Source organism: Leuciscus leuciscus, assembly GCF_965113295.1.
Source record: "Leuciscus leuciscus genome assembly, chromosome: 5".
Taxonomy (NCBI): domain Eukaryota; kingdom Metazoa; phylum Chordata; class Actinopteri; order Cypriniformes; family Leuciscidae; genus Leuciscus; species Leuciscus leuciscus.
In genome coordinates, this window is record NC_138729.1 from 32,929,590 (window position 1) to 32,956,457 (window position 26,868).

Below are 26,868 nucleotides of genomic sequence, written 5' to 3' on the forward strand. Positions count from 1 at the left end.
AAACATATAGGCTCCGGGTTATATGCTGACATATTTTAATTGAATATTATAATAATACAATTTGTGTAAAAAAAACAAAAAACAGGAGGCCTGGTTTTAGAGGGGGTCTAAAAGTCAAATATGTTGGGGTTAAGTTTGATTCATATATTTAACAACAACAACAACAAACTTGAAAGCTAATATCCCAAAAGGTCATTGGTAGAAGGTCTGTTTTTAAAAAAAGGTCCGATTTGACCTAAATAGACCACAGAAAACATTTTTTTTTTAAATAGTTATTTTTTCATGAAAACTACTTTTTAAAGAATTTTATTTAGTTACAATACTCAAAATACTGTGTTCAAAATAACTACAGTAATAAAGGGGTTTAAAGCAGGCTGAGTAGAGGATGGCTGATGTAACCGATGGTAAGATCATTAAACTCCAGGTTGCGCTGTCGATTCAGCCTCATCCTGCACAGTCGATCCCGTTGCAGGGACAACCAACAAGCTGATGTTGCTGAAACGCACACAGTGAAAACGCTGACACTATGGATTTCAATGTCAAGAAACTAGCGTCCGATGCAGGCGTCTTCTTCACTCGCGCTGTTCAGGTATGAAATGACCCAGTGCTTTCTGTGTACTTTACGGGAGTTGCGTTCAGCCATAAGTGACGTGCGTATAATTCAGTAGGATGGATGAACGCAGCAGCTCGAGTGAATGACTGGACGAACAGCTTCGCTCTGTTGGCCTTTATGGACTCTTACGCGATTATTCAGACACGTCGCTTTCTGTAAATTCTAATTTATCTGTCATTGTTCAAGCGAACACTCCTTATGTCATTTTACGATGGTCTGTATTTTCCTCGCCATTGTAAGCCGATAGACGCAAGCCAAGCCCGTATCCATTATTAATGGCTGTTCATGTGACAGTCACCAGCTGAATTCTCGCTTACAGCGTATTCACCGTTCACTAGAGAATAGTTAATTGTTTTTATTTTTAAGATGCATGTTTAGAGGTGCTTATGTTATAGTTTGTCCCCCCAAAAAATCAGCTAATTAAAAAATATATATACTCCGTTATAATCACCACAAGACAGTTAACAAAGTTTGAAGGGACAGTTCACCCACAAATTGAAAACATTGTCATCATTTACTCACCCTCATGTTGTTCTGAACCCCTATGACTTTGGTTCTTCCACTGAACACAAAATATGTTCTACTACTGTTCATGCTAGTTGTTTCCCCCCATAAAATGGAAGAGATACCTGTTCAATTGGACGGCTCCAAAAATGAGAAAAATGCTATCTTCAGAGTAATTTCTTAAATTTCAGTTTCATTGTGTTCATCACACAAAGCTGTTTATCACTCATTTGATACTTTGTGTTTAAAAAAAAAAAAGTTGCTTTTTTAAGCAGTATTAATATTAAGTATTTAATTGCTGTAAAGAAAATCTTAAAGGTTTTTGAACAACATCAGAGAGATTTTAATACATTTCTTCTTGTATGTAGAGCACTGAACGATGTCTGGCCAGCTGGTGTGTATGTGTGACTGAATCTGTTTCCATGATGTGGGTGGTTTGGCATAAAAACTTTGTTTTTTTTTTATTATCATTTTTTATTCATTCCAATATTTATAATTTATTTTCTAGGCTGAAACTGTCTGTATGTTGTGACAGAACTGATGATATTTTCAGTAAAATGGATTCATTATTTCTAAAGGATACAACTTTTATAGGTTTATTATCACAAAAAAATACAATTAAAGTCAGCATGAAATGTACTTTGTTAGCACACATTACTAGTCTTATGGTAAACAATTCATCCTCGCAAGTTAACACACACACACACACACACACACACACCAACAAAAAAAAAATTCTTTGTAATCTTTAATCAAAATCTGTAAATGTAGGCTACATCCCCTTTGGAATAGCCTCCCCTGACAGTGAGCTGAATGGAACGCCTACTTTTCTAGATCCAATTAATTCCCAGTGGGAAAAAAAACAAGCCATGCCAACTATTTTTCTCATTCAGTATTCTGTTTCACTCTGAAAATACGTCAATATACTGAAGTAAAGTTGGTCGCAGCTTCCAGTTCACACGGACTTTAATACAAAATGCAAGAATTTTATTTGATTGATAGTTAACTGATAACTTGAACCAATATGTGATGATCCAAAGACATTACATGTGGTATGAATAGATACAATTAGTCATCAAGAAAATGACATGCATTCAAAGCTGAAGATGTAGCCTTGACGGAATCCTTCATGCTGAGTCGCAGCGTGTAAATGTGATTTATATGTCCTTTTTTCCTCTTTCACCTTAAGCCTGAATTTTATGCTCAGTCAGCAGGGGTATTCCCTGTGTGTGAGTGAAATATCAAACACCAGCATTATATATTTTTTCACCTTGTCGGAGTGCTCTATTCCAGGAGAGCCAGAGAGCATTTGGTCAGCTGTTAGCTACTGATTTTCAACATTGACTGAGGTTTTAGCCTCCATATCTGGATATTAAGTGAATATAATCTGCAAAGGCCCAAACAAACCTGTGCCAAAACCTTGTCTGACCCTCTTCCATTTTATTCTTGTTATTTCTCCCCTGAGAAGACACAACAGTAAACAAATGAAGAACTCAACACTGTTTGCTGTCTAGGGACCAGATGGAGGGGGTGTCCCCATCCCTATCAGCCAATCACCTTAAGCATCCCTGCTTAGCCAGTCACTACTACTGTACCTGTCAGGGATTTATTTGGGAGCAGATCATTATCACTCAAAGTTTTCTCATGGAGTTACTGCAGTCAGAGCCAGTGCATATATGAGCTGTAGATTACTGCCTATACTTTAGGCCTGCTCTCAGAGAACAGTTTTTTAGTAATGTATGGTTATGTTGGCCTTTTTTTTACCTGTTATTTTTTGATAGGAAGAAAGTCATAATGCCAGCAAATCATGTGAATAACTGTAAGAGTTCTTCTCCTTTTCTTGCTGACAATATTCGGTCTTTGAAGAGTACAGGAATGCTGCTCATTATTTGTTAACAGACTAACATTTGCACATCTAGTTTAGCATTCTGAAAAAAAGTGTTAGAGCGAAAATAATGCACGTTCTTTTACCCCATAAAGAGCTGCTGATATGAACATCTGGTTTGGCAGTCTGAATTGTTTCATGTGTTCTTCAGTACACAGAGGAGAAGCTTGGCCAGGCAGAAAAGACTGAGCTAGATGCGCATCTGGAGAACCTGATCGCTCGAGCAGACTGCACCAAAAACTGGACCGAAAAGATCTTCAGACAGACCGAGGTGCTGCTTCAACCCAACCCAAGTAAGAATCTACATGGGCATTTCATGTTTAAGATCTTGGGTCATATGCCTAAGCCCCTGTATTGCATTTTCTTAAAGAAAATATTTTGTTATTGAATATGGTTTGAAATGTGTGGCCTTAAATGTGTTGGAAAATGTCTAATGTTGTTGACATTTCCCATTAACATGATGAACAGGAACATCTGTTTGTTGGCTTCTGAATCAATTTACTTTAATGTCACCATTTGGTTTATTACACCATGAAAAAAAAAAAAAAAGTTTAATTTGAGAAATCAAATGTCTGCTTAATTCCTGTACAGCCAGCCAGTGAAATATAATGCCTGACAACCATCTTAAAACAGCAATGGTTCTCACGTGTCACCATGTCAGGAGGTATCACGTTATATGAATGCAATGTTTCACAAGAGTGCTGAGATGGACATCAAACTTGCATAGCGGTTAAATCTGAGCTGTTAATCGTCAGTGTGCTCTTACTTCACACCAGGTTACTGCAGTGGGACTTTCCCTGTTATAAGTGTACTGGAAGGCACTTTGGATAAGACTGTCTGCTAAATTACTTGTTTCCTAACTACTGTTCAAATGTTTTATATTAATTAATACTTTTATTCAGCGAGGACACATTAAATGTATCAAAGGTGATACCAACGACTTCCACATTCTTACCCAAAAATTCTGTTTCAAGTAAATGCTGTTCTTTTGAACTTCATATTCTTTAAAACATGTCACAGTTTCCACAAAAATATTAGACCGCACAACTGTTTTTAACATTGATAATAAGAAAAAATGTTTCTTGTGCTCCAAATCAGCATATCAGAACGATTTCTTTGGTGAACATTAATGAGCTCATTCAAAAACATTAAACATCTTACCCACCCCAAACTTTTGTACAGTAGGGTATATCTCTTACATTTGAGTCAAACATCTGTTTTTATATCGGCAGCAAACAACAGAGTAAACAACAACAACAAATATTTTATATTAATACTCTGTAATAATTCCTGGATCATTGATAAGGCCACGGGTTTCAGATGCTTTAGAACTCAACTTTGACTGCAGTACCTTGCAGTATTTAAGTTTTATTAAGTAATTGCAAGAGGTTCTGATGACCTAGTGATTGTGTACTAGTAAGAACACTAACCTGTTCTTTCTAACTTTCTCCATGCTCCAGTTGACCAAACTGGTAAGTCTTGTCTTTACTCCACATGGCCTGTGCTTTAGGTTACCAGTTTAATTCCTTCGCCCAATGAATGATGTTTAGTTTTTTTAGACACAATGTGTGGATTTCGCTCTTCTCACTATGCCTTTGTCATGATAGTTTGTTTGAAAAAGGAGAATGAATCTTGTGGTTTTAGCCAGACACAAGCTCAAGCTTGTTCTTCAGTCATCTGAATATCTTAACCAGATCTGGTTATCAAAACTGAATAAACTGACTGAATAAAGCATGATGTCTATCTTACTGATATGAATCTCTGTTTAGGTGCCCGTATTGAAGAGTTCTTCTATGAGAAATTAGACAGAAAGATCCCATCCAGAACCACCAATGCAGAGCTGCTGGGACAGTATATGCAGGATGCTGCAAAGGAATTTGGGCCAGGAACTCCATATGGTTCGTACAACCAACCAGAGGAAAATTAATCTAATATAATATATTTAACCCTTTTTCAATTTTTGTAAAAAAAAAATGAATGATCATTTTGCCTGCATTAATGCCAACTGCATACATTTTGGCACAAGTCTGTAGTTTTATTGGAATTTGGCTATTTCACCCCCATTTCCTTTAATAAACCTATTTTACACTAGGCAGTGTAGGCACACAAAATAGTTACACTCAGGACCTTAAGAACAAAACTGTCCCATTAAAACTGCAATTTTTAATCACAGGCCATTTAACTGTAAAATTATGCAGTCGATGCTAGTAGGCTTTCATTCTGTTGGCAAGGCTTCAGAATTAAAATATTTTACAAGATGGTGCCATTTGATCAGGTTTGGCCTATAAAGCAAATACTTGCTTTTTCCTGTTTTCTGCTTCTGCATATTATAGAGAAAATTGGAGTGTGGTTTGTGTCTAATAAAAAAAAATTGTGTGCGTGTAATATTTGAGAGAGAAAAACTGTATGGTACTGCAAACCCCAAATCCCAGAGCTCTGTGTACCAGTGGAGCTCTGCTGGCATTTAATTGGAAAAATGTGGTATTGCGCCCAAACAAAATCTTACTGAAAGCAAATTTTTTGAGATATCAACCTAAAATTTTCTAGCAGTTTTTGAATTCGATAAGTTTTATTAAATATACATATTTTAATATAAAATAATGTTCATAAATCATTTTCGTAAACTTAGCCCCTCTAACTTTTTTGTTTCATTTTATTTTTTTATTTGTATTTTTTTATACTTCTGCCAAGGGTCTTCTTTAAAATGAGACCAAGCCCTCATGGAACAGAACCATAAGTCTGTGCTCCAAAGCTTCACATTTTTATAACAGTTTTTGTCCAAAGGTTAAAAAATACCTGCACTTATAATTACACTGTTGACCCTTCCCTTAACCCAAACCATATCACTTAACCTGTCCCTAAACTTATCTGTATAACATCTTGTTAAAGAACACAATAAGAACATTGTAGCTAACAATTTTTTGTAAGTACATTGTAGTTAAAGACACCTAATATAAAGTATGACCTTGAAAATTATCTGTTTTTCCCTACTAGAAGCCAGTACATATTAATTAATAAAATAAAAGAAGATATTTGTATTTACTCAATTGCTCTGGGATGCTGTGCCTCATGCCTGACCTTGCCTATGGCACGATGTGAGTCAGGATCACTGCTGGCCAAGCTCTCATCTATATTAGCCTATTTTTTTTTTTCGCTTCTGACATGACAAAAAAATAATTTATGATTTGTTTGATTCTTGACAAGTGATTGTTATACACTATGCTGCATTTTGAGGTAATCTAGCTTTGCAAGTCTCCAAATCAAGTTAATGTTTTGCTGCAAGCTATGTGTCACTAGATGGTGCACTTGCCCTCTCTAAACAGAGATTGTTGGCAAACAGTTTTTCACAGATGCTTTTAGAATTTTCTAAGTGATTGTGTATATCTGTGTATGATTCTTTAACCATTTGATATATAACTAGTTACAGAGTATATGTATTTTTTCTCTCAATTATTATTACGAAATCATAAAATTTGTGTAAAAATGTATAGGGGTGTAACGATACCCTCATGTCACGATTCGATACATATCACAATACTGAACTCACAATGCAAGATTATTATGATATGGTAAGACATATGGTAAAAGGTTAACAAAAAATGTACTGTTGATTAAAATGCTAAATTTTGTATTTTATTGGGGGTGGAAATGAATAGGCTTGGACTTGGTGCTGGTAACCCAATTATTCTGACACCAGAATAAAAATATTCATGATTCTGAAGCTAAAAATACAGAATTATTTTAGACTAATATATGCTTGCACTCTGTCATTGACTAGATATATTTAAAATAATGTAGGGCAATTTTTACTGGTTATATAAGACATATGGCATCATCAGGAGCCACAAACATTGCATTTTACATTTATATATATATAGTAGTTTAATGTAGTACTGAAACTAAAACTATGTAAACTTGAATTTTTTTCTCACATAGTAATTTTAATTTTGGGTGAACTATGCACAATACAGATTGCCACTATTCACGATACATATTGTTGCATTTTTGTATTGCAATATATTGTGACACAAAATATTGTTACACCCCTAATAATTTAAAATAATAGTGCCTGTTAAATACTTAAATTAATATAATCATGTCACTGCAAGACATGTCAATTTTATAAAAAAAAAAAAAAAATCAGGACCACTACCAAAATAAATATTAATATATAGAAACATGAAAAAACAAATGAAAACAAAATTGTTTCATTTACATAGAATCAGAGCATCTCTAAGTGGTTCATAGCAGGTGTAAGTGGTTCATAAGTGATTCATTGAGTTTAGGACTGTGACTGAAGAATATATTCATTAAGCTGAATGATGAAGATGCTTACATGCGTAACAAGGTGAGATGAGTCAAAGATTGTTTTGTCTACATCTGATAATCTTATCACACAATGTTCATCTCTCATCGAAATGAGTTAAAAATGTGCAAACCAAACTGCTCGAAGCAATTTCCATGAAATTTTCTTGGTTAGTTAAACAAGCTTGAAAATTATTTGACAGGAAAACATTGAAAATGTAATTGGAATCGTATGTAATGTTATGTTTTGTGATTGTTTACCAGGCAGTACTTTGATCACTGTTGGAGAGTTTCAGAAGAGGTTAGGTGGAGCAGAGCGGGAATTCTTACATACATCAGCCATCAACTTCCTCACACCTCTGAGGAACTTTCTCGAGGGGGACTGGAAAACGATTTCTGTAAGTGAAATACATAATCTTGGCATTAGATGGCTCACTTCCATCTAGTATGTTGGCTAACATACATTGGCTGATAAAATCTGTTAGTTTTCTTTGGACACTTATCTCTGTAAAATAGTTCATAGGTACTGCTTTTGAATTGAAGAATATCCTGACCACAAAAGTTACAATTTTACAGTTAAGTTACATTTTAGTACATAACTTCAAATGTAATATTGAATAACACACTAGTTAAATTTATGATCAAATAGGCCTACTTTACATGTGCTTTAGCTTGTTTGTTAACCCATCAAAATAAGAGTAGGCTACTTCTTTAAAGCCTGACAAAATATTATTTGATTTAAAGTGTACTTTAAAGTAAAACGTGTTAACTGTCACCCCTCATTTGAACAGAGGTCAGAACTTAAATGGTTGTAATTCAGGAATGCTTTGGAATACAGACCTAAGGTTGGTCTTTTTTTAAAGACACTTTTTACACAGATTAGTGCAGAAGTGAAAGTACTTAACATGGAAAAGTTTTAGAAGTTTCAGTTTACTGTTAGTAAATGTGCTGAGCTAAACATTTCTTATTTTATACAAAATAATTGCTAAAAAATTAACCAAGTCTAACCAAGTTGTGTTCCAAATTTAAAGTTGATATCACAAAAATTGAGCCCACTAAAAGGTTTTTTAGTATGCAAAATTTTTGACACTGACAGTTAACTGACTAAATGTGTTAAGAAATAATCATGAAATTGTACTCCCTTTAAGTACACTTAAGTGCCCTTTTATTTTATTAATATTGTCTTCATGGACTGTTTAAAAAAAAAAAAACTTTTATGATGCAAAGTACAATAAAAAATACACATTCGATACAGTTAAGCACATGTTCTTTTTCTCAAAGGTCTGTATGTTTTGTTTTCAGAAAGAGAGAAGACTGCTTGAGAACCGGCGCCTTGACCTAGATGTTTGCAAAGCTCGACTCAAGAAAGCAAAGTCAGCAGAGGCCAAGGCTGCTGTAAGGTTTATTTACACTTATTCTATCATCATCACATACCTCATACCCTCCCACGCACTTATCAAGAAGCACTTATGAGCTGTCAATATAGGATTCCGATTTCTCAAGGGTAGGGATGGGTTCCGACGTAAACGGTAGTAACGAGACCGAATAAGAACGAAACTTTCGGTGCCTGACTTTTTTTACCGCCCCCTATAAAACATCTCGCGGCACGAATGTTCCAATAATAAAACATCTCCAGTTAACCAGCAGAGCATTCATTTCGTTCGTTTGTTAAATAAAAGACGATCTAGCGCTGAAATGTGTTTTTTAAATCAAGGTGCTCGTTGCCGCTGCGATCAGTGGCGCTGATACAGTGTTTTCTTTTTTGGCCCTATTTTAACGATCTGAAACGCAAGTATCAAACGCGAAACGCAAGTAACTTTGTGGGCGGATCTCGGGCACTGTTGCTATTATACTGGCGGGATAAATGACTCTTGTGCCCGACATAAATCTAAAATGGGTTGGTCTGAAGTAGCTTCATTATTCATAGATGTGGTTTGGGCATAACGTGAAATAAACCAATCAGAGCGTCATCTCACATTTCCTTTAAAAGCAGGCGCGCTTGTTCCATGGCGGTTGGCTATTATAACGGCGGATTTGCCAGGCGCGCCAGGAGCGGTTCACGTTCTCGTCAGGGCCGTAAAAGACAGAGAAGTGACATTGTATGGGGATGGGAGAAACCCACCCAAATAAGCTTTGGTTAAACAGGCGTATAATAATTTGGGTAAATGTGTAAGCTAGATTTATGTCTATTTTTTCACATCTTCATGGACACCACAATGATTTCCCTCATGTGGAATATTTTCCTTGTGATTATGTATGGTTTGCAAAAATGGCAACTGCTGCATCTGTGTAGATGAGAGAAGCAAAGTGAATGCGCGTTGTGCACACGCTACATTATGGCCAAGCATGCGCCCTTAAAATAGCATCTGAATAATGCGCCACTTAGCCTGACGTCATCATACTAAGTGGCCCTCTCCTCAGACAGCACGCCAAATATGCATTCTAGTCAGAATGTGAGTTTGATACTGCTCCACTGGGCTGTGATTATGGGGCGTGTTTCAACTGAACCAGGAAAGAAAATACCTCTGCACTCAGTTGGATAGACCTACAACCAATCAGAGCAACGGAGTTACTCCGTTGCTCTGATTGGTTGTAGGTCTATGTGTATGTTTTTCATTCGTTTCCGATCGACAAATGCCTTGATCGCAGTTCTCTGTTCCTCTTTTAAAATGAATGCGCTGTCGATATCTTCTATAACAGACGCGATGGCGGAATCTACACATGATGTTTTATAAACAAAGTTCGGGAGGAGCACGTTCAAATAATCAATCCAATCAACTTGTCATCAAACAATTACCGTCTACCCTATCAGCATGAGAGGAAGCATATATTTATTCACTCTGTCAACAATTCTAAATGTACAATTAGTAAATGCAAAAAAAAACAAAAAAAAGATTAATAATAAATTTAAATAAATTAATCATTAGTTAACAATTGTTAGTTAATGCAGTTAACTAATGTTAACAAATTAACCCTTATTATACTGTTACTATTTTATTCATTAGCCCCTGGTCACCACATCTTTTTTTTAAAGTGGCCCCTGAGCTCTGTAATTAGAGTCACCCTGTGGTAAAAGTGGTAAAAGTGGTGCTTCTGGTTTATTCTGTTTACCTCATTACAAAAGGGTAATTTACAGGCTCAAGTTACAGGGTCAAGATATTCCTCGAGTCTTGCATTATTTGGAAACATCATTATCAAATGATCCTTTCATATGTTCTCCTACTCTGAGGGATGAGTCACCTGCTTTGAGTCATGTTTTCATTGTTTGCTTTCCTACATAGAGACTGTTTGCTAATATACACATTTAGGATGTGATTTTATTGATACATATCCTGTTAAAATTTGAATGGGGTTATCTAAGGTCAGGACCAGACCGGACTAGACTATGACTACCTCAATAAATCTGTATATCTATAAAGGAACCTGGTTATTTGTTCCTTTTGTGTGTATATGGAAATACAATTATGATTCAGTCATCAGAGTTTTCTTTACTTTCCAATGGCCACATATATTTGATTGTGTGCTCTGTGTCGGATCTTTTCCTTTCCATGTATTCACTAACACGTCTCTCTGTTGTCATTTGCACAGTGTGAGGGAGATGTGAGTATCCACGTTTGTGTGTGTTTTCTCAACTGCCTTTCATACTTTGCTGGCTCATGCAAGCAGTTACTTAGTCACTGTATATAATATACATAATATACATATACAGTAGTCAACATTTGAAGTGGATCAGAAAAGTTAATCAAAGTTGTCAAATATATACAGGGCTTGACATTAACACCCACCATCCTGCCAAAAGCGGGTTGATTATCGCAGTGGCGTGTAACATTCATTCTCACTAGCCACTTTGACGGGTAGAATTTTATTTTCAAATAAATATATGCGCTGCAGGTTTCAGAGCATGACGCTTTAACCCTTACACTGTGTTGAAATCCCTGTAGCACCTTTGGTGTTCCTGGTAAAAATTACCTGCCGTAAAAAATGTTTTTGAAAATCGATCGTTACGATATATTGTCACCATATATTGGATTCAATCTTTTTGTCAGCTTGTTTTCTTTTAATTAGGACAGGTTTTGTATTCCTTTTTGGAACTAGTTGACCGTAGGCCTCATTGATCTGAGCTTGTGCACCTCAGTTTTTGACTGAATTTCTTTCTTTTTTTCTCCTAATACTAGGCTATATTATCATCAAATATCTTTTTGTCAACTTGTTTTCTTGAAAATTATGGCAGGATTGATCTATAGATAATGTTCATCTCTGTGAAAAGCCTGTAATACTCAAAATAATGTGTGTGCATGCATGCGTGCACATGGACATGATGAACATTGTCCTGAACACTAAATGTTTCTCTTATTTTCTATCTCCCCCATTTATTTTCAATGGATGGTCATTTTTTACCAGTATAAGGTCAGATCAATGAGGCCCACCAGCAGGCAAAAATTAAATAATTGAATGAAAACAAGTTAACAAAAAGATTGAATATAATTTTTTCGCATATAATATATATTGAATATAAATTGAATAAAACCCTGTTACACTTGTGGTGTTCCCAGACAAAAATGACCTGCCTACAGAAAATAGCTTATAATTCTCCCGTTATGCTATATTAATAGTACAAAAAATAATCAATTATTTTTTTGGTAAGTAGTAAAACCCTGTGTGAGCATAGTCATTGGTCCAAATGCGATAACATGAACATTTTCAAAATGAACCGAACACAACATAAATACATGGGTACAGGTTACTTGCTTCTTCCAGCGGCTCTGTTCACAGTAAATGCTGCTCCATTCAAACTCAGTCACTGCATGTGCCATTTGTTTGGGTTTCCAATAACGTGCATTTGGGAACACGCATAAAGTCTGACGCGCTTTGTGTTTTATGCGAAGTGTTGCTCTGTTATTATTTACATGAATGGAGCTCTGCAGCTCGGTTAACAAACTCCATCTCTGCAAATGCTGTGAGTTTAGGTTCCTTATAATGTTTGTCTTGGAATGCAACGTGCATCATTTCTCCAGATTCATAGTGGTTGTTGCATTTCTATTGTAAAGTAGGCAAATATTAAAGATTAAGTAGACAATTGATTAAAACAAGGATTTTATCATGTTGTAAAGTGTAACAACAACAATCACCAGGCCATTGGCGCCCTCTGCAGGCATTTATTGTAAAAAGTAATGTACATAAGTTGATTATATTTATATTATGCACATTAATTATTTTAACAGAGTTGTTAAATAAAACCAAATGATAACTTGCTTTTGATACTTTATTTGAACCAATTATTCACGCATTATTATATGCAATTATTATGCATTTTAAGTCATTTGAAAGGCTAATATTCACATATGTCTATTTTTATTACCTAAATGAATAAATAATGCGATGTGTATCGCCACACCTCTAATAAAATGTCATTTCTCAACAACAAAATTGTGGCCAGTGAAAATGCTGAGTGGCGGGTAACTTTGGAAAACCACTAGCTACAGTGGCTGGTGAGCAACAAACATTAATGTCAAGCCCTGTACACACACACACACACGGACAGAATTATTGATGCCCCTGGTAAATATGATTAAAAAAATAGCTGTATAAATAAATCTGCATTGTTTATACATCATTAAAGGGTTTCATTAAAAAAAAATCTCAAAATTTTAACCTTTCATTGAAGTAAAATAATTAAAAGTGGGGGGAAACTCACATTATGAAATAAATGTTTTTCTTTAAAACACGATGGCCACAATACGCTGATTTCACGCAGCGGCCATTTTGAAATCGAAAGTGAGGATCCGGTGGGAAGAACCCCGGGAGTAAACATAAACAACAATGCCTTGGACTAGTACCAACCTGAAGCTGCTGCCGCGATTTACACTTATTGGATGTTAATATCCAATATAGGATATGTATATAGTTCATTCCTTCTTCTTTTTTTACTTTCTGAATTATATATATAAAAAATATTTGATTTATAAATGAATTTCACTGTATATAGTCTAAAGTATGAAAGAAATGTATGTACAGTTTTAGAATAACTAATTTTATACATTAAACACAACAATACGCCATCGCATTCACGACTCTCCTGTGATTAAAGGCGACACTTCCGGTTTTCTTCCCACCGGAGCCTCCCTTTCGATTTCAAAATAACGGCTGCGTGAAATCAGCGTATTATAGGCACCCCTAGAATTATGAGTAAATATCTCTGAAGTATATTCCCATTAATTTTTGTAAAAAAAATGTTTAGCACACCAGGGTGACTAGAAAAATGAAATTGTCTAGCTATAACTTGTTTCACAGGAGTATAAATATGAGGAAACAGAAAAGGCCAGATTACCTAAATCCATCACAATTAGTAAAACCAAAGAATAAGTTCTGATGTGCAGCAAAAGATTGTTGAGCTTCACAAAATAGAAAGTGGCTGTAAGAAAATAGCTAAAATAGAAAATTCCCATTTCCACCGTCAGGGCAATAATTAAGAAGTTCCAATCAACTAAAGATGTTCGAATCTGCCTGGAAGTGTGTCTATTGTCTTATACCATGGTTTTTCTGAATACTCTATTCTGATTGGCTGGAAGGTGTGCAATAAATCCTTTTAATGCACAGGTAGTTCCAAGTCAGTTTTATCACCATTCTATATGCTGTTTTCATTGAAGCGCACATATACATGCGTCACTCGCACACAGTGTGCTGCGCCTGAGTACATACACACAGACATTCAGAAGCACAGAAACTTAGCAACTTATCAATATTAGAGATAGAAGCTGAACAGACGCAGGTACTCTCTCTCTCTCTCTCTCTCTCTCTCTCGATAATTAATTCAAATAAATGCTATAATTAATTAATTCAAATAAATGTAATATTACGCACTACTTTATCTGTGTGCCTGATTCAAAGTGGACAGAATGCTAGATCTAACAAGCCTTCTGCTCAAATATTGTGCTGCAAACATCAATAACAGCTTTAAGTTGTCAATGCTGGCAAATGTGCATGGTATAAGCAGGGTATTCCTGGACTAGCTGTGCATTAAATTATTTTAATGCACTTCGCGGCTAGCCGTGGATTATCCCTTGCTTAATGCATGACGAGGAGGAAAGTTTGAGTTGCCAAAGACTCTCCCAGGTTCACAGATGGAGAATTGCAGAGAATTGAGTCTTAGGGTCAGAAAGCCTAAAAAAAATCAATCAACCCCTACATCACCACATGTTGTTTGGGATGTTTTCAAGAAAAGTCCTCTTCGCTCATCCAAAAACAAACTCCAGCATATTCAATTCATTTTAAAAGAGACCTTGTTCTATAGTCAGATTAAACAGATTAAGCCTATTTTTTTGCTAGAGGCCCTGGACATCTTGTTCAGATGCATGGCATTATGGATTCTAGTAAATACCTGACGGCCTCTGCTAGAAATCTTATAATGGGCAGTGGTTGGATCGATCCAAAACCAACATCAAAGTCAACACAAAAATGTGTCACTGAGCACGAAATGAAGTTTCTGCCATGGCCATCCCAGTCCTGTGACCTGAACCCCTATAGAAAATGAGTGGGCTGAACTGAAGAGAAGAAGCACCAACATGGATCTGGGAATCTGAAGGATCTGAGGAATGGTCTCTGATCTCTTGTTAGGTGTTCTCCAAACTCATCAGGCATTATTGGAGAAAACTCAGAGCTGTTATCTTGGCATTAGCCAACTTAGCATTGTGCTCTTCATGATCCACAGCAGTGCAAAGGTTACAAAGGAAAAACTGCTTTTGTAGTCTATGTGACCATTATTGTTTACAATAGATTACTAATGCAAAAGACAAAGACAAATTACAATTATTACTATTTATGGGAAGTAATGTGTTGGATACTTAAACACTGAAGCAAGTAAAAACCACTGAAAACAGATTGAGTAACAATAACAAAATACAAATAAATCGTCCCACTTTATATTTTATTTTATCGGGGTGAAGTGATAAAAAAAAAATCTGCAGCTGCCCTCCTAATATCCATGTTTTTGTGTGTGGCAGAGGTTATAGGCTGGTTTGTCATGTGTGTGTGTTTTTTTTTTTCATTATTTTTTTATTCATTTGAAAATAGTGTTGTTTGCTGGGTTAGTTCATGTGGACGCATTATTCTCTGTAAAACTCTGTTTTCCCCCCTCCACCTGTAGGCTGCGCCTGACTTTCAGGAGACTAGGCCACGCAATTATGTTCTGTCCGCCAGTGCATCTGCGGTAAGAAGGCTGTAGACCCTTAGCATTAGAAGTCTTCCCCCCACACTCTCTCTTTTTCTTTCTCTCTCTTTCTACAATACCCTTATTTGTATATATTTCCCCACTGATATTTGCACCAAACCTTTTAAATTTAGATTAGCAGGATGTCCTCCAACAGTCCGTTCTTTAATGTGGGTGGTATAACACTGTACTGTTGTTTTGGATGAAAAGCATTAGCTAAAGCAATAAATGAATGAATAAATAAGTCTCCCTGATTACACCTAACAGCTTTGAGCTTTCCGTCGTCCCATCATCTCTTACTTTTTCATTCCACGCAGTGGGATAGTGAAGTTGGTGATTCATATCTGAGTGACAGAGAAAAGGTTGTATGAACTTGAATCAGAAGTGAAGCCTTAAGTTAACCCCCTCTTAGAGTAGACATGCAATAGTTATTGTGTGTCTCGTCAGCACAGCTCAGTGATGGTAGCATCTCCTTTCAAGACTTTTTTCTCTGTCAGTGTTGTGCGTTTACCCCAGTAACATTGTCTTATTTACGTCTCCCGTCTTACAGTGTTGTGTGTCTGTGTGCCTTTCCCCGTGTGACTGATTAATGTTTTGGCAACAGGAGATGCAATACATGTGTATTCAGTTGATTAGCCCTAGTAATACATAATAGTGGGTTGTAGTTTGTGTGTCCTTTTATATATATTATATACATTACAGCTCAAAAGTTTAGACACAGCTACTCACTCTTTACAAATATTATGGGAAATTATTATAAATTATTATATTATAAATATGGGAAATCATTAACCTGCTTTAAGATCAAAGCTGATCTTAAAGCACTGTTTGACAAGGTATTGGTAAAAAAACACGAAAACAACAATAACTTTTTTTGTGTACATTGTAGCAGGGCAGGTAAAAATCAGAACCGACCCTGGGCCAGTAGAAAAAACCCTTAGCGTTGAGTCCTGAATTATTAAAGGCACAGCTAAATGTGTCATTTATTACAATGGGCTTATGTGAAGATTGTTTTAAGTTCACTTAAAAGTCGTTTTTTTAAAGCTAACTAAATGTAAAAAATGATAGCTTTTAATTAAACTGTAATGTTGAATGGCTATAATTAATGGGCAAAATTTAAGGAAAAAATCCATTTAATAGAGACAATGAGAAAATATTAAAATGTTTATTTTTAATCGATTGATAGCACTAATATACACACACACACAAATATATTTTGGGTTTTATTTCAAAAAGTATTTAAGAAGCATATTCAGCTTCAAGCATGTCCAAACTTTTGACTGGTCCTGTAATATAGTTTGCATTTGTTGCTTTGAAATCATACTGATGTCATGTTATTGCAGAAGTCAAAACATGAAAAACCCCTGCGGTGAACATTTGCAGTGAATGTGGGGGGAAAATACCTTTTGTTCTTTCACTTTTATTTAAAAAATGTCTGATTACATTAGACTGTCTCTTTTTTGATGTTACTTAAATTGAACGGTAACACTTTATAATAACGTTCAGTTGTAAGTCATTTATAAGTGGTTAGTTAATGATGAACTAATCATTTACAAAACATTCATAAATGATTAGCAATTGATATGCTAACATATTATGTATGTTTTGTAAATTTCGTTACAAGTCATTTACAAGTGATTAGTAAATGATTAACTAATCATTTACAAAACATGACTATGCGTTTCATAAATGTTTAATAAATGATGTTACATTTTTGTTGTATGTTTTGCTCACATCAGGTGCACAGTGGTTAAAGACTCTGTGTTTCAGAGAAGACAGCTGTCTATACCCTCACCAGTCAGCACTTACACTGCAGCACACACTACAGTGTTCAACACCTGTTATAGATGTGTAAAAGCATGAATTAATCATTTACAACACTTTCTGCATCCCCTAATCTAAAGTGTAAACTATTCATCACTTGTAAATGTCTTACACTTCATTTGTAGATAACCACTTCAAGAATCAATAAGGCGTAAGATCAACGAATGTTATCTACAAATGATGTGTAACACATTTACAAGTGATGAATAGTTTACACTTTAGATTAGGGGATGCAGAAAGTGTTGTAAATGATTTATTCATGCTTTTACACATCATTGTGTTGAACACTGTTACTTACCTGTTACAAATGATCTGTATATGTATACAAGGCATTTACAACACTTTCTGCACCCTCTAACTGTTACACACATAAAAAAGATATATATACAGTATATATATATATATATATATATATATATATATATATATATATATATATATATATATAGAACATTTATGAAACGCATATTCATGTTTTGTAAATGATTAGTTAATCATTAACTAATCAATTGTAAATGACTTATAACTGAATCTACAAAACATGCATAAAGTAATTAACATATCACTTATGAATCACTTATGAACGCATAGTCATGTTTCGTAAATAATTAGTAATTTACTAATCACTTGTAAATGACTTGTAACGGATTTTACAAAACATACATAAAATGTTAGTATATTACTTGCTAATAATTTATGAATGTTTTGTAAATGATTAGTTAATCATTAACTAACCCCTTATAGATGTCTTACAACTGAACGTTATAATAAAGTGTTACCAATTGAACTTATGAATTTTAGTCAGTATTTTTTTCACGATGGGTCTATAGTTGTTAAGTTATGTTGTCATCACTGTTCTTCTTTCGTTAAGTTATGTTGTCATCACTTGTTCTTCTTTCGTTGTTATGCTGCATGTTCCAGCTCTGGAGTGAGGAAGTTGATAAAGTGAGTATTGGGCATCTGAAGATTGTCTGTTTTTAGACATGTCTTTGTTCGCTTTAGTTATCAGGGAGCAATAAATCACTGCATATTAATATATGTAATAATTGTTTGTATATGTGTATAATGATAGTCTTCTGCATATATTTCCATCTGTACACAAATCTATACATCTGTCAGTTTTTAAGAAGAAAATTTGATTTTCTTATAAACAATAATGATTTAAGACTTTGCTGAATATATATATATATATAGAGAGAGATATATAAGATATATATAGAAGTATAAAGCAGTAGCAATAATAATGTGCTCTGTAAAAATGTTAAGAAGAGTAAAAAAATAAATAAAATAAAAAACAGTCAAGGCAACATGATCATGATTTATGATTATGAGTGGATATTTTGTATTTGTTATGCTATCTTTTCCCAAAAGAGACATTTTTCTTACAGCAGATGCAGAATTCAGTCATGTTATTCCTAATTGCATTACAATCACCAACAATTCATGAATGGTGTAAGTGAGGGAGAGGCGAGCGGTTAGAGCACATGACGAGCAGATGTTGAGACATGTGTGTCATGTGAGAGATGTGGGTGGCTGTGGTTTGAACATTTCCGTTTCCCCTCTGTCTCTCTACTGTCCCTTTCAAAAAGTGGCAAAAAGCTCAAAAATATATTTTTTAAAGATTCATAAAAAGATGAAATGATGTCAAATCAAAAGTGATATTGTTGCCGAGTACTTTTTTTCTATAAAACAAGAAAGAAAAACTGAACTAGTGGTTAGTTGTCTGGACAGGAAGAAACAATTAAAAAACAAATCCAAGTTGGCTAGACGGAGTAGTTGATGTAAGTGGATAATGTGTTTTTTCTTGTTATGTTTGTTTGTGTGTGTTTGTGGCTCCACCAGGCAGAGCATGAGCTGCGTGTGGCTCAGACTGAGTTTGACAGGCAGGCAGAGGTGACACGCCTCCTGCTGGAGGGCATCAGCAGCACACATGTGAGTATCTGCGCTTCTCACACTCGCATTACTGTTCATTTTAAACATTGCGCAAACAGAATAAATTGCAATGGCAGTGTTAGTTAGTTAGGCAATTGAGAGAGCAGAACAATCCACCATACAGTCACACTTCATCCATACAATACAAAACAAAACATTTCCAAATGGCATACATCAGTCATTTCACAATTCTAATATTAGACTATATCTACAGTACACCTAAGATATGTAAGGGATAATGTACATCCAGCCGGTTGTTCTCACAAAATAAACCCCCGACAGGGTGATGAGAACCCCGACATTTAAGAGACACGGTGTACAGTCTTGCCACTTATTACACAGCATTTCGCCACATAAATACTAATGGAGATAAGAGATATTAATTTCAGATTAAACCATTTTAAAATCATACTTGTTTGTATCTTATAATCCAACAATGTACAAAACAATAGTCACAAAATGGCAGCAGCTGTGTTTGTATGAAACAAGAGAGAGCGAGTCCATGATACTGGATGGCATAATTAAATAACTCTACACAAAATATTGATTTGACTGAGTTTTAATATTTTATTAACCAAATGCAAAACGTCCACGAAGAAAAAAAACATTCCTAGCAAGCATATAGCGCTGCTGACTTCAGTAACCCGGATGAGCCTGCGTTATCTGTTTTCAGAGGTTGTTATCTAGGAATAACTTATCACTGGATGGCGCGATTGACCAATCAGAATCAAGTATTCCACAGAGTCGCATAATAATACACAATACCTAACTCATTGCACATCTACCCTCACCCACACACCAATAATTACCTATTGTTCAATAATTTAAGTGATGTTGGAAATAGAGAGAATATATATACCTTTTCAACAGGATGCTTGAAATATATCTCCTACCCGAGGGCATCAGCTCATATTCCTTATAAAGAAAATGGCTTGGATCACCAATCATTTTTAAGGCTCTGCTTCTTTACAGACCTCTCAAAAAATCTCCTGAAGATCTCCTAATTAATACTTTTAATCAGCAAGGATGCATTAAATTAAAAGTGACATACCTGTAGAAAAAGTGACAGTGAAGACAAAATATTACTAAAGATTTCTTCCAAATAATGCTGTTCTTTTGAACTTTACATTCATCAAAGAATACTGAAAAAAAATAATTTATCAGAGTCTCCACAAAAATATTAAGCACAGCTGTTTTGAACATTGATAATACATTTTTCTTGAGGACCAAATCAGAATTTTAGAATGATTTAATAGAATACATTTTAAAATATATTCAGATAGTAAACGGTTATTTTAAATTGTAATATTACGTTTTTTTAACTGTATTTTTGATCAAATAATTGCAGCCTTGTTGAGCGTAAGAGACAAAAACATTTAAAAAATCTTACCCCAAACTTTGAATGTGTCTTTCAATTAAGGACATAAAGAAAGAGACTATTTCAAATAGATTTTCTATTGCAGGTGAACCACTTGCGTTGTCTGCATGAATTTGTGGAAGCACAGGCTGCTTATTACATACAGTGTCACAAGCACATGCAGGACCTTCAGAAAGAGCTGAGCAGGTGAGAACTTCAGTTAATCACTGCAAACTGCAAACAACAAACAAACACTTTGGTAGTTTACTTTAGTTCACATTAGTCTATTCTTGATATGGATAGATGTGACAAAACCAAGTATTAGTTTAAACAGGGTTTATCCCACACATTCCCTTTTTAGCAACTGGTTTCTAGTAAAGAAAATCACAAGACTTCTTGAAATCAACTGTTTTTTTCTGCTTTTTTCTTTTCTCTGTTCTCAGTGCAAACGGAGATACGTGAGTAATTTTTTTTTCATCACGCTGAAAAAGGAAGAGAGTTTACAGACTAAATTTAAAGGGATAGTTCATTCAACTATCAGTCATGGCAGTCATGGCCTAGTGGTTAGGGAGTTGAACTGGTAACCCAAAGGTTGCTTGAGCAAGGCACCTAACCCCTAATCGCTCCCCGGGCGCCACACAAAGGCTGCCCGCTGCTCTGGGTGTGTGTATCCACGTTTGCAGTGTGTGTGTGTGTTAACTACTCACTACTCTGCTACTGTGTGTGCATTAACTTGGATGGGTTAAATGCAGAGGTCAAATTCCAAGTATGGGTTACCATACTTGGCCGTCACGTGTCACTTTCATTCATTCATTTCACTTTCAATTTTTTTTTATTCTGTCATCATTTACCCTCATGTCATTCCAAACCCATAAGACTGTTGTTAATCTTTTTTTTTAATCTGTATTTACCATATGTGATGCACTCTATGCATGTGTGTTTATATGTGAATAAGAGCCTAAATGAAATCTGTCTAATTTTTAATCTGTGCTTCCAGGTTTCCTAATGCCTTTGCTGTGAATGCCTCCACATCAGGGGTGTCGACAGGCCCTTCTCCCCTTTCCACTGCAACTCTACCTGGGGCTTCTTCACCTAGTCGTCCCCCAAACCCCTCCAATGCCCTTGAGTCCAGCACCCTGAAGATTGAGGAAGTGAAGCCTCCCGCCACTGGCACTCGCAAGGCCAAAGTGCTGTATGACTATGATGCTGCAGATACAAGTGAACTTTCCCTTCTCTCGGATGAGGTAGGGCATGATCGAAATTGGTTTTCCCTCCTTAACAGTCATTAACATTCATTGTGACCCTGGATCACAAAACCAGTCACAAGTAGCACGGGTATATTTGTGGCAATAGCCAACAACAATACATTGTAGGGGTCTTTGTACGATTTTTCTTTTATGCCAAAAATCATTAGGATATTAAGTAAAGATCATGTTCCATGAAGATATTTGGTAAATTTCCTACCATAAATATATAAAACATTTATTTTTGTAAGTGAATGCAGCACAATCGCGAACATAAATGGACAACTTTTAAGGCGATTTTCGCAATGTTTTTTTTTTTTTTTTCTCAGATTCCAGATTTTCAAATAGTTGTATCTCGGCCAAATATTGTCCTATCCTAACAAATCATACATCAGTGGAAAGCAAAAAATTTACCCATGTGACTGGTTTTGTGGTCCAGGGTCACATATCAGAATGAGTGATTTTTGGTAAGTTTAGTATGTAATGTAGTGAGAATTTGTTTTAATGGAATCTGCGTAGCCATTTAATTTTGAATAAATTTAAATATTAATAAATAATTATACATAATATAAGTAATTATATAAATTGTATTTGTTTAGCTATTTAATTTTAAATAAAAAAAATTAAAAATAATTATACATAATATAAATAATGATATAAATTGTATTATAATTGTTTATAATTTAATTATTATAAAATAAATTATACAAATGTATTTTATTTTCTAACCCTACTATTGTTTTTATAAATTACTTTCTTTTTTAGCTCTCTACATTGTTACTTTGTGATATATTTTTATTTAATTTTTTCTTGCCTAGTGTTGTCAATTTAAAAGTGAGTTTGTTTACAGTCCCTGTGACATTGCCTTGTGTTTAAAGGATTGGGCTGGTAATTTTTTTTATTTTTATACTACGGTAAACACTTGTTAATTGGTTAACAGTAAGTTCCATTTTGATACGGTTCACTCTAAGCCTGATTGAACCACGTCTGTGCACTTGCACAGACAAATGGCAAACAGGTGGCACCGCCTGCCTATATAAATACGGCGCTGAATTCCATATCGTCAGAATCTTTCTCCTTCAGCGCAAAGATCATCTCCTCGCTGACTCAGAAGAAGCCTTCCTGCTTGCTGTGGAAGAGCCCTAGTCTCGCGTAGTCAGACCTTCTGACGACAGAAGGTCTGGACTCTATCGCAGCTTTCATTGGTCAAGGACTGCCCAAGAGGACATTTGACTGACATGTAACATAACCAATCACAGTTCGTTTTGTTCTGCGACATGTTTAGGGGCTTGAAAATGTCTCTGCAATAACAGACCGGTGTGCATCTCTAAATTATTAATTAAAGATGTGGCAGTTTACTGCAACAATGGAGCCGCGAATTTCACATACAAAATCCAGCGTTTAGTTGATCCTGGTAAGCGCTCATTGTCACAGTTGTAAACACGACGGCGTTCTTCTTCCATGAAGGAGTTTGTTGTCATGACTTCTGAGGCTAAGACTAGAAGAGCCCCAGCAGCAGATTATCAGTGCTGACTGCAATCGAAACTGAGAACGGCACTTCTCCCCTGCAGCTATTAGGCGAGACTGATTCAGGAGCATCACTGAATGCATCACTCTCCCCATTCCCCGATGCTCTTCTCCTGCAAAGACCAGTGCCCTTGTTTAGTGTGAGTGGTTTGGTCTCTTTCACAGGGTTCCAAGAAGTAATTTGCCAGTGGCACTGTCATTGGGAGTATCTGATGCGGATGAGTGGTCGAACTCCATGGAGGACTCCTCTCCCTGCGGCCTGAGGAGCCAGCTGATGTCAGCCCTGGTCTGGACGCCAAACGCATCCGTGTCCTGACCAAGGCTGATAAAGAGCTCGACTTGGAGTGGTCATCCCCCAGAAGAGCCTGCCCGCAGCCGCCTCAACTAGTGGTTCCGCCAGCAAGCCCCCCACCAGAGACCTGACCCATTCTCTCCAGAATTTCATGGCAAACTTACTAAGTGCCCCAGACTCGGCCCGTGTCCACTCTTCAGCTTGGACCCATTTGAGGCTGTTGCCGTGCATCTCTGCCTGACCACTGCCCTGGGATGGAAAGCCAAGGCTGTTCACCCCTCTAAGCCATGCAAGACCACATCTGCTTTAACAACCTGAGCCTACTCCATGGCTGGTCAAGCTGGATCCACTCTCCACATGATAGCGGTCCTTCAAATGTTCCAGGCCAAGCTCGGCCGAGCTGCGCAGGGCAACCGACCTCGCCTTGCACGCTACCAAGAGTCGATGCTTGGTGCATTCAGCGATTGACTTATATAGGCAGGTGGCACCGCCCGTTTTGGTTGGCTGAAATGCAATTTGTCTGTGCGAGTGCATAGCGTCAGCAACTGACACAATGCTTGTTCCCGTTATCTCAGGGAACTTGGGTTACGTGAGTAACTGAGTAACTCTATACAGTGATATTTACATTTATTCATTTTGCAGACACTTTTATCCAAAGCATCTTACAAATGAGGAATACAGTGAGCAATTCATCATGAAGAGACATTGTTCAAGTTTTAGACATTGCTTAGAGTAGCATAAGCTAGAATAGGGAGGGATTAAAGGAAAGTGAAAGCATCGATAAAAAAATAAATAAATTATGATGAGGTTAAGTGCTCACAAAAGAGATGAGTTTTCAGCTGTCTTTTGAATGTTGTCAAGGATTCTGCATTCCAGATGAAGGTGGGGAGATCATTCCACCAGCAAGAAACAGTGAACGAACAATTTTCTGGAGAGTGATTTTGTGCCTCTCTGCGATGGTACCACGAGCTGTTGCTCATTTACAGATCGTTGGCTTCTGGTAAGGATGAGACTCGTAAGAACGAATGGAAGTAGGAGGGTGCTGAGCCTGTGGTAGATCTGTAAGCTAGCGTCAATGCCTTAAACTTGATGCGAGCAGCAAGTGCAAGAGAGATAAAGAGAGGTGTAATGTGGGCACTTTTGGGATCGTTGAAGACAAGACGTGCTGCAATGTTCTGAATCATTTGTAGAGGTTTGATTGCACATGATGGAGGTCCAGCCAAAAGAGAATTGCAGTAATCAAGCCTAGAAATTTCCAGGGCTATATTGATATATTTCTCGTATGGTTTAATTTTACAGTTTTTGGAAGTGAAAAACTATCAGCCATCTCGTAATTTACAGTGAAAAAAACAAACATAAATTGACATTCCCTGTGCTTTTTAATGGTTCTTTATTACAAAGGTAAAATGCATTTTAGTACTTTAGTTGGTATTTTTTACAGTGAAGGTCTGGCAACCTCTTTACCGAAAATTTCACAGATTTCTTTTTCTTTTCTTTTTTTACAGTGTAAAGGTTGTAATTTTGAACCCTGTCAGGAAAAATCTCTAATGTTCCCTCATGGAAGGCTGCCAGACAGTTTCATATGATTCAGCCTCACTGATCCATCTAAACCTGACTATGAAACTCAATCCTCAAAAGACGTCAAAGGGGTTTTTGCAAATGTTATTTGTTAACACACGTCTGAATACTTCGGGAGGACTGTGGCCATTGCAACACAGTCAGCCGTCAGCAAAGTGTCTTCTTGATTTTTCTTTCTCTCTGTTTCTTTCTGTTCTTCTGTAGCTGATTACGGTGTACACAGTGCCCGGAATGGACCCGGACTGGCTTATTGGAGAGCGAGGCAACCAGAAAGGCAAAGTGCCTGTCACATACTTGGAGCTCCTAAGCTAGATGCCTCATCTTCTCCACAAATGCAAAGTCACACTCAATTATGCATGAACAAATACTCAAGCACTCCTGAACACTGAATTTACCTGGTTTCGTACTATTTAGTTTTTTTTTTTTTTTTATACCTAGATTTACATCTAGGTCTGTCTTGTTCTTTTTTTTTTTTTTGGCCCTTGTTCTGTGTATGTTGTTTCATTTGAACACAGTCCTAAATAAGGCATTTCTTAAAATAACTGATTTTATTTGTGACTGCTAGATTTCTATGAATCTTTCTTCCCCTCAAAGTGAAGAAAACTAACCGAAAAGCTTTGTGTTTGAGCTGGATGGAAGTGTGTGTGTGTGTGATCATGTTCTGAAGACACTAAACATCTAGACTTTGTTTCTTTGCATGTCGTCTCACTCATCAAGCTTATATGGTGGTCTTGGTTTGATATCAGAGTGTTTGATTCCGAAAGAGGCATTTTTGTGTTTTGTCAATGATTGACAAGATTGTAAAGGTATTAGGTGTGGTTATGATGTACAGTATGTGGTTTACTGTGAAATTTTGAATTTATTTACCCTCATTAGTACTTGTTCAAGTTCACATTCACATTCACATCTGCTCAGTCAGCACCTTCCCTCCTTTGTCTTGGTGTTCTGTGCTTGTTCCAAAAAGCAATGCATATTGAATGGATACAATTTGAATATCTAATAAAGAGAGTTTTACTGGGTCTTGATCTAGATGTTGTCGTCTAATGAGGGTGGTCGTGTCCAATACTTAGTGGTCAGATGCTATTAAAAAATGTCTGGTTTTTAATTCTCACTCTGTTCGTGTTTGACAAAAATACAGATCTTGCAATGTGAGCCTTCATCATGCTTGTAAATTTACATCACTACTGCACTGACAAGTTGGTGTGGCAGCTTGGAAACAAAAAGCAGTGATTGGGAAAGATTGTTTTTCCAAAACAAACTTGACTCACCTCAGTCAAGATAAGTCTTGTGTAGAGAAGATTCCAAAATTCCTGGAATTTTTTTCTATAAAACTCACATGATTTTAGCATACACTCTACCAGTCAAAGGTTTTGGATCGGTAAGATTTTGAATGTTTTTAAAAAGTCTCTTCTGCTCACCTAGGCTGCATTTATTTGATTAAAGGGACTATGTGTAGCTTTTTAGGTATTTTATTATCTAAAATCAATATTTTTATTCATAAATATGCCCTCAATGGTGTACAAATACCTATGCCAATGATCAAACTATAATAGCAGAGAGGGACAAAAAGTACTAGGCCAACGCGTTTCCACAACGCGTTT

General features: G+C 36.1%; 1 protein-coding gene across 5 annotated transcripts; it reads left to right on the top strand.

The window, feature by feature from the left end:
- The first annotated feature begins 438 nt into the window (after positions 1-438).
- On the top strand, positions 439-26,286 carry sh3glb2b (SH3-domain GRB2-like endophilin B2b). 5 transcript variants are annotated; one of them, XM_082170669.1, is made up of 12 exons: positions 439-589; positions 3,154-3,295; positions 4,772-4,900; positions 7,572-7,705; positions 8,610-8,702; positions 15,451-15,513; positions 18,259-18,282; positions 19,180-19,269; positions 20,733-20,833; positions 21,070-21,084; positions 21,624-21,870; positions 25,472-26,286. In XM_082170669.1, exons 1-12 carry the CDS (start codon positions 527-529, stop codon positions 25,577-25,579), a joined length of 1,209 nt encoding a protein of 402 aa, XP_082026795.1. In that variant the 5' UTR covers positions 439-526; the 3' UTR covers positions 25,580-26,286. The 5 variants fall into 5 exon arrangements, with proteins under 5 accessions (XP_082026795.1, XP_082026796.1, XP_082026797.1 ...); XM_082170670.1 differs by lacking the exon at positions 21,070-21,084; XM_082170671.1 differs by lacking the exon at positions 18,259-18,282.
- Positions 26,287-26,868: the final 582 nt, after the last annotated feature.

Coding starts and splice junctions, on each gene's coding strand:
- sh3glb2b (XM_082170669.1), top strand. CDS start 527: ATGGATTTCAATGTCAAGAAACTAGCGTCCGATGCAGGCGTCTTCTTC. Junction 19,270..20,732: donor AGGGCATCAGCAGCACACAT/GTGAGTATCTGC, acceptor TTTCTATTGCAG/GTGAACCACTTGCGTTGTCT. Junction 21,871..25,471: donor TTTCCCTTCTCTCGGATGAG/GTAGGGCATGAT, acceptor GTTCTTCTGTAG/CTGATTACGGTGTACACAGT.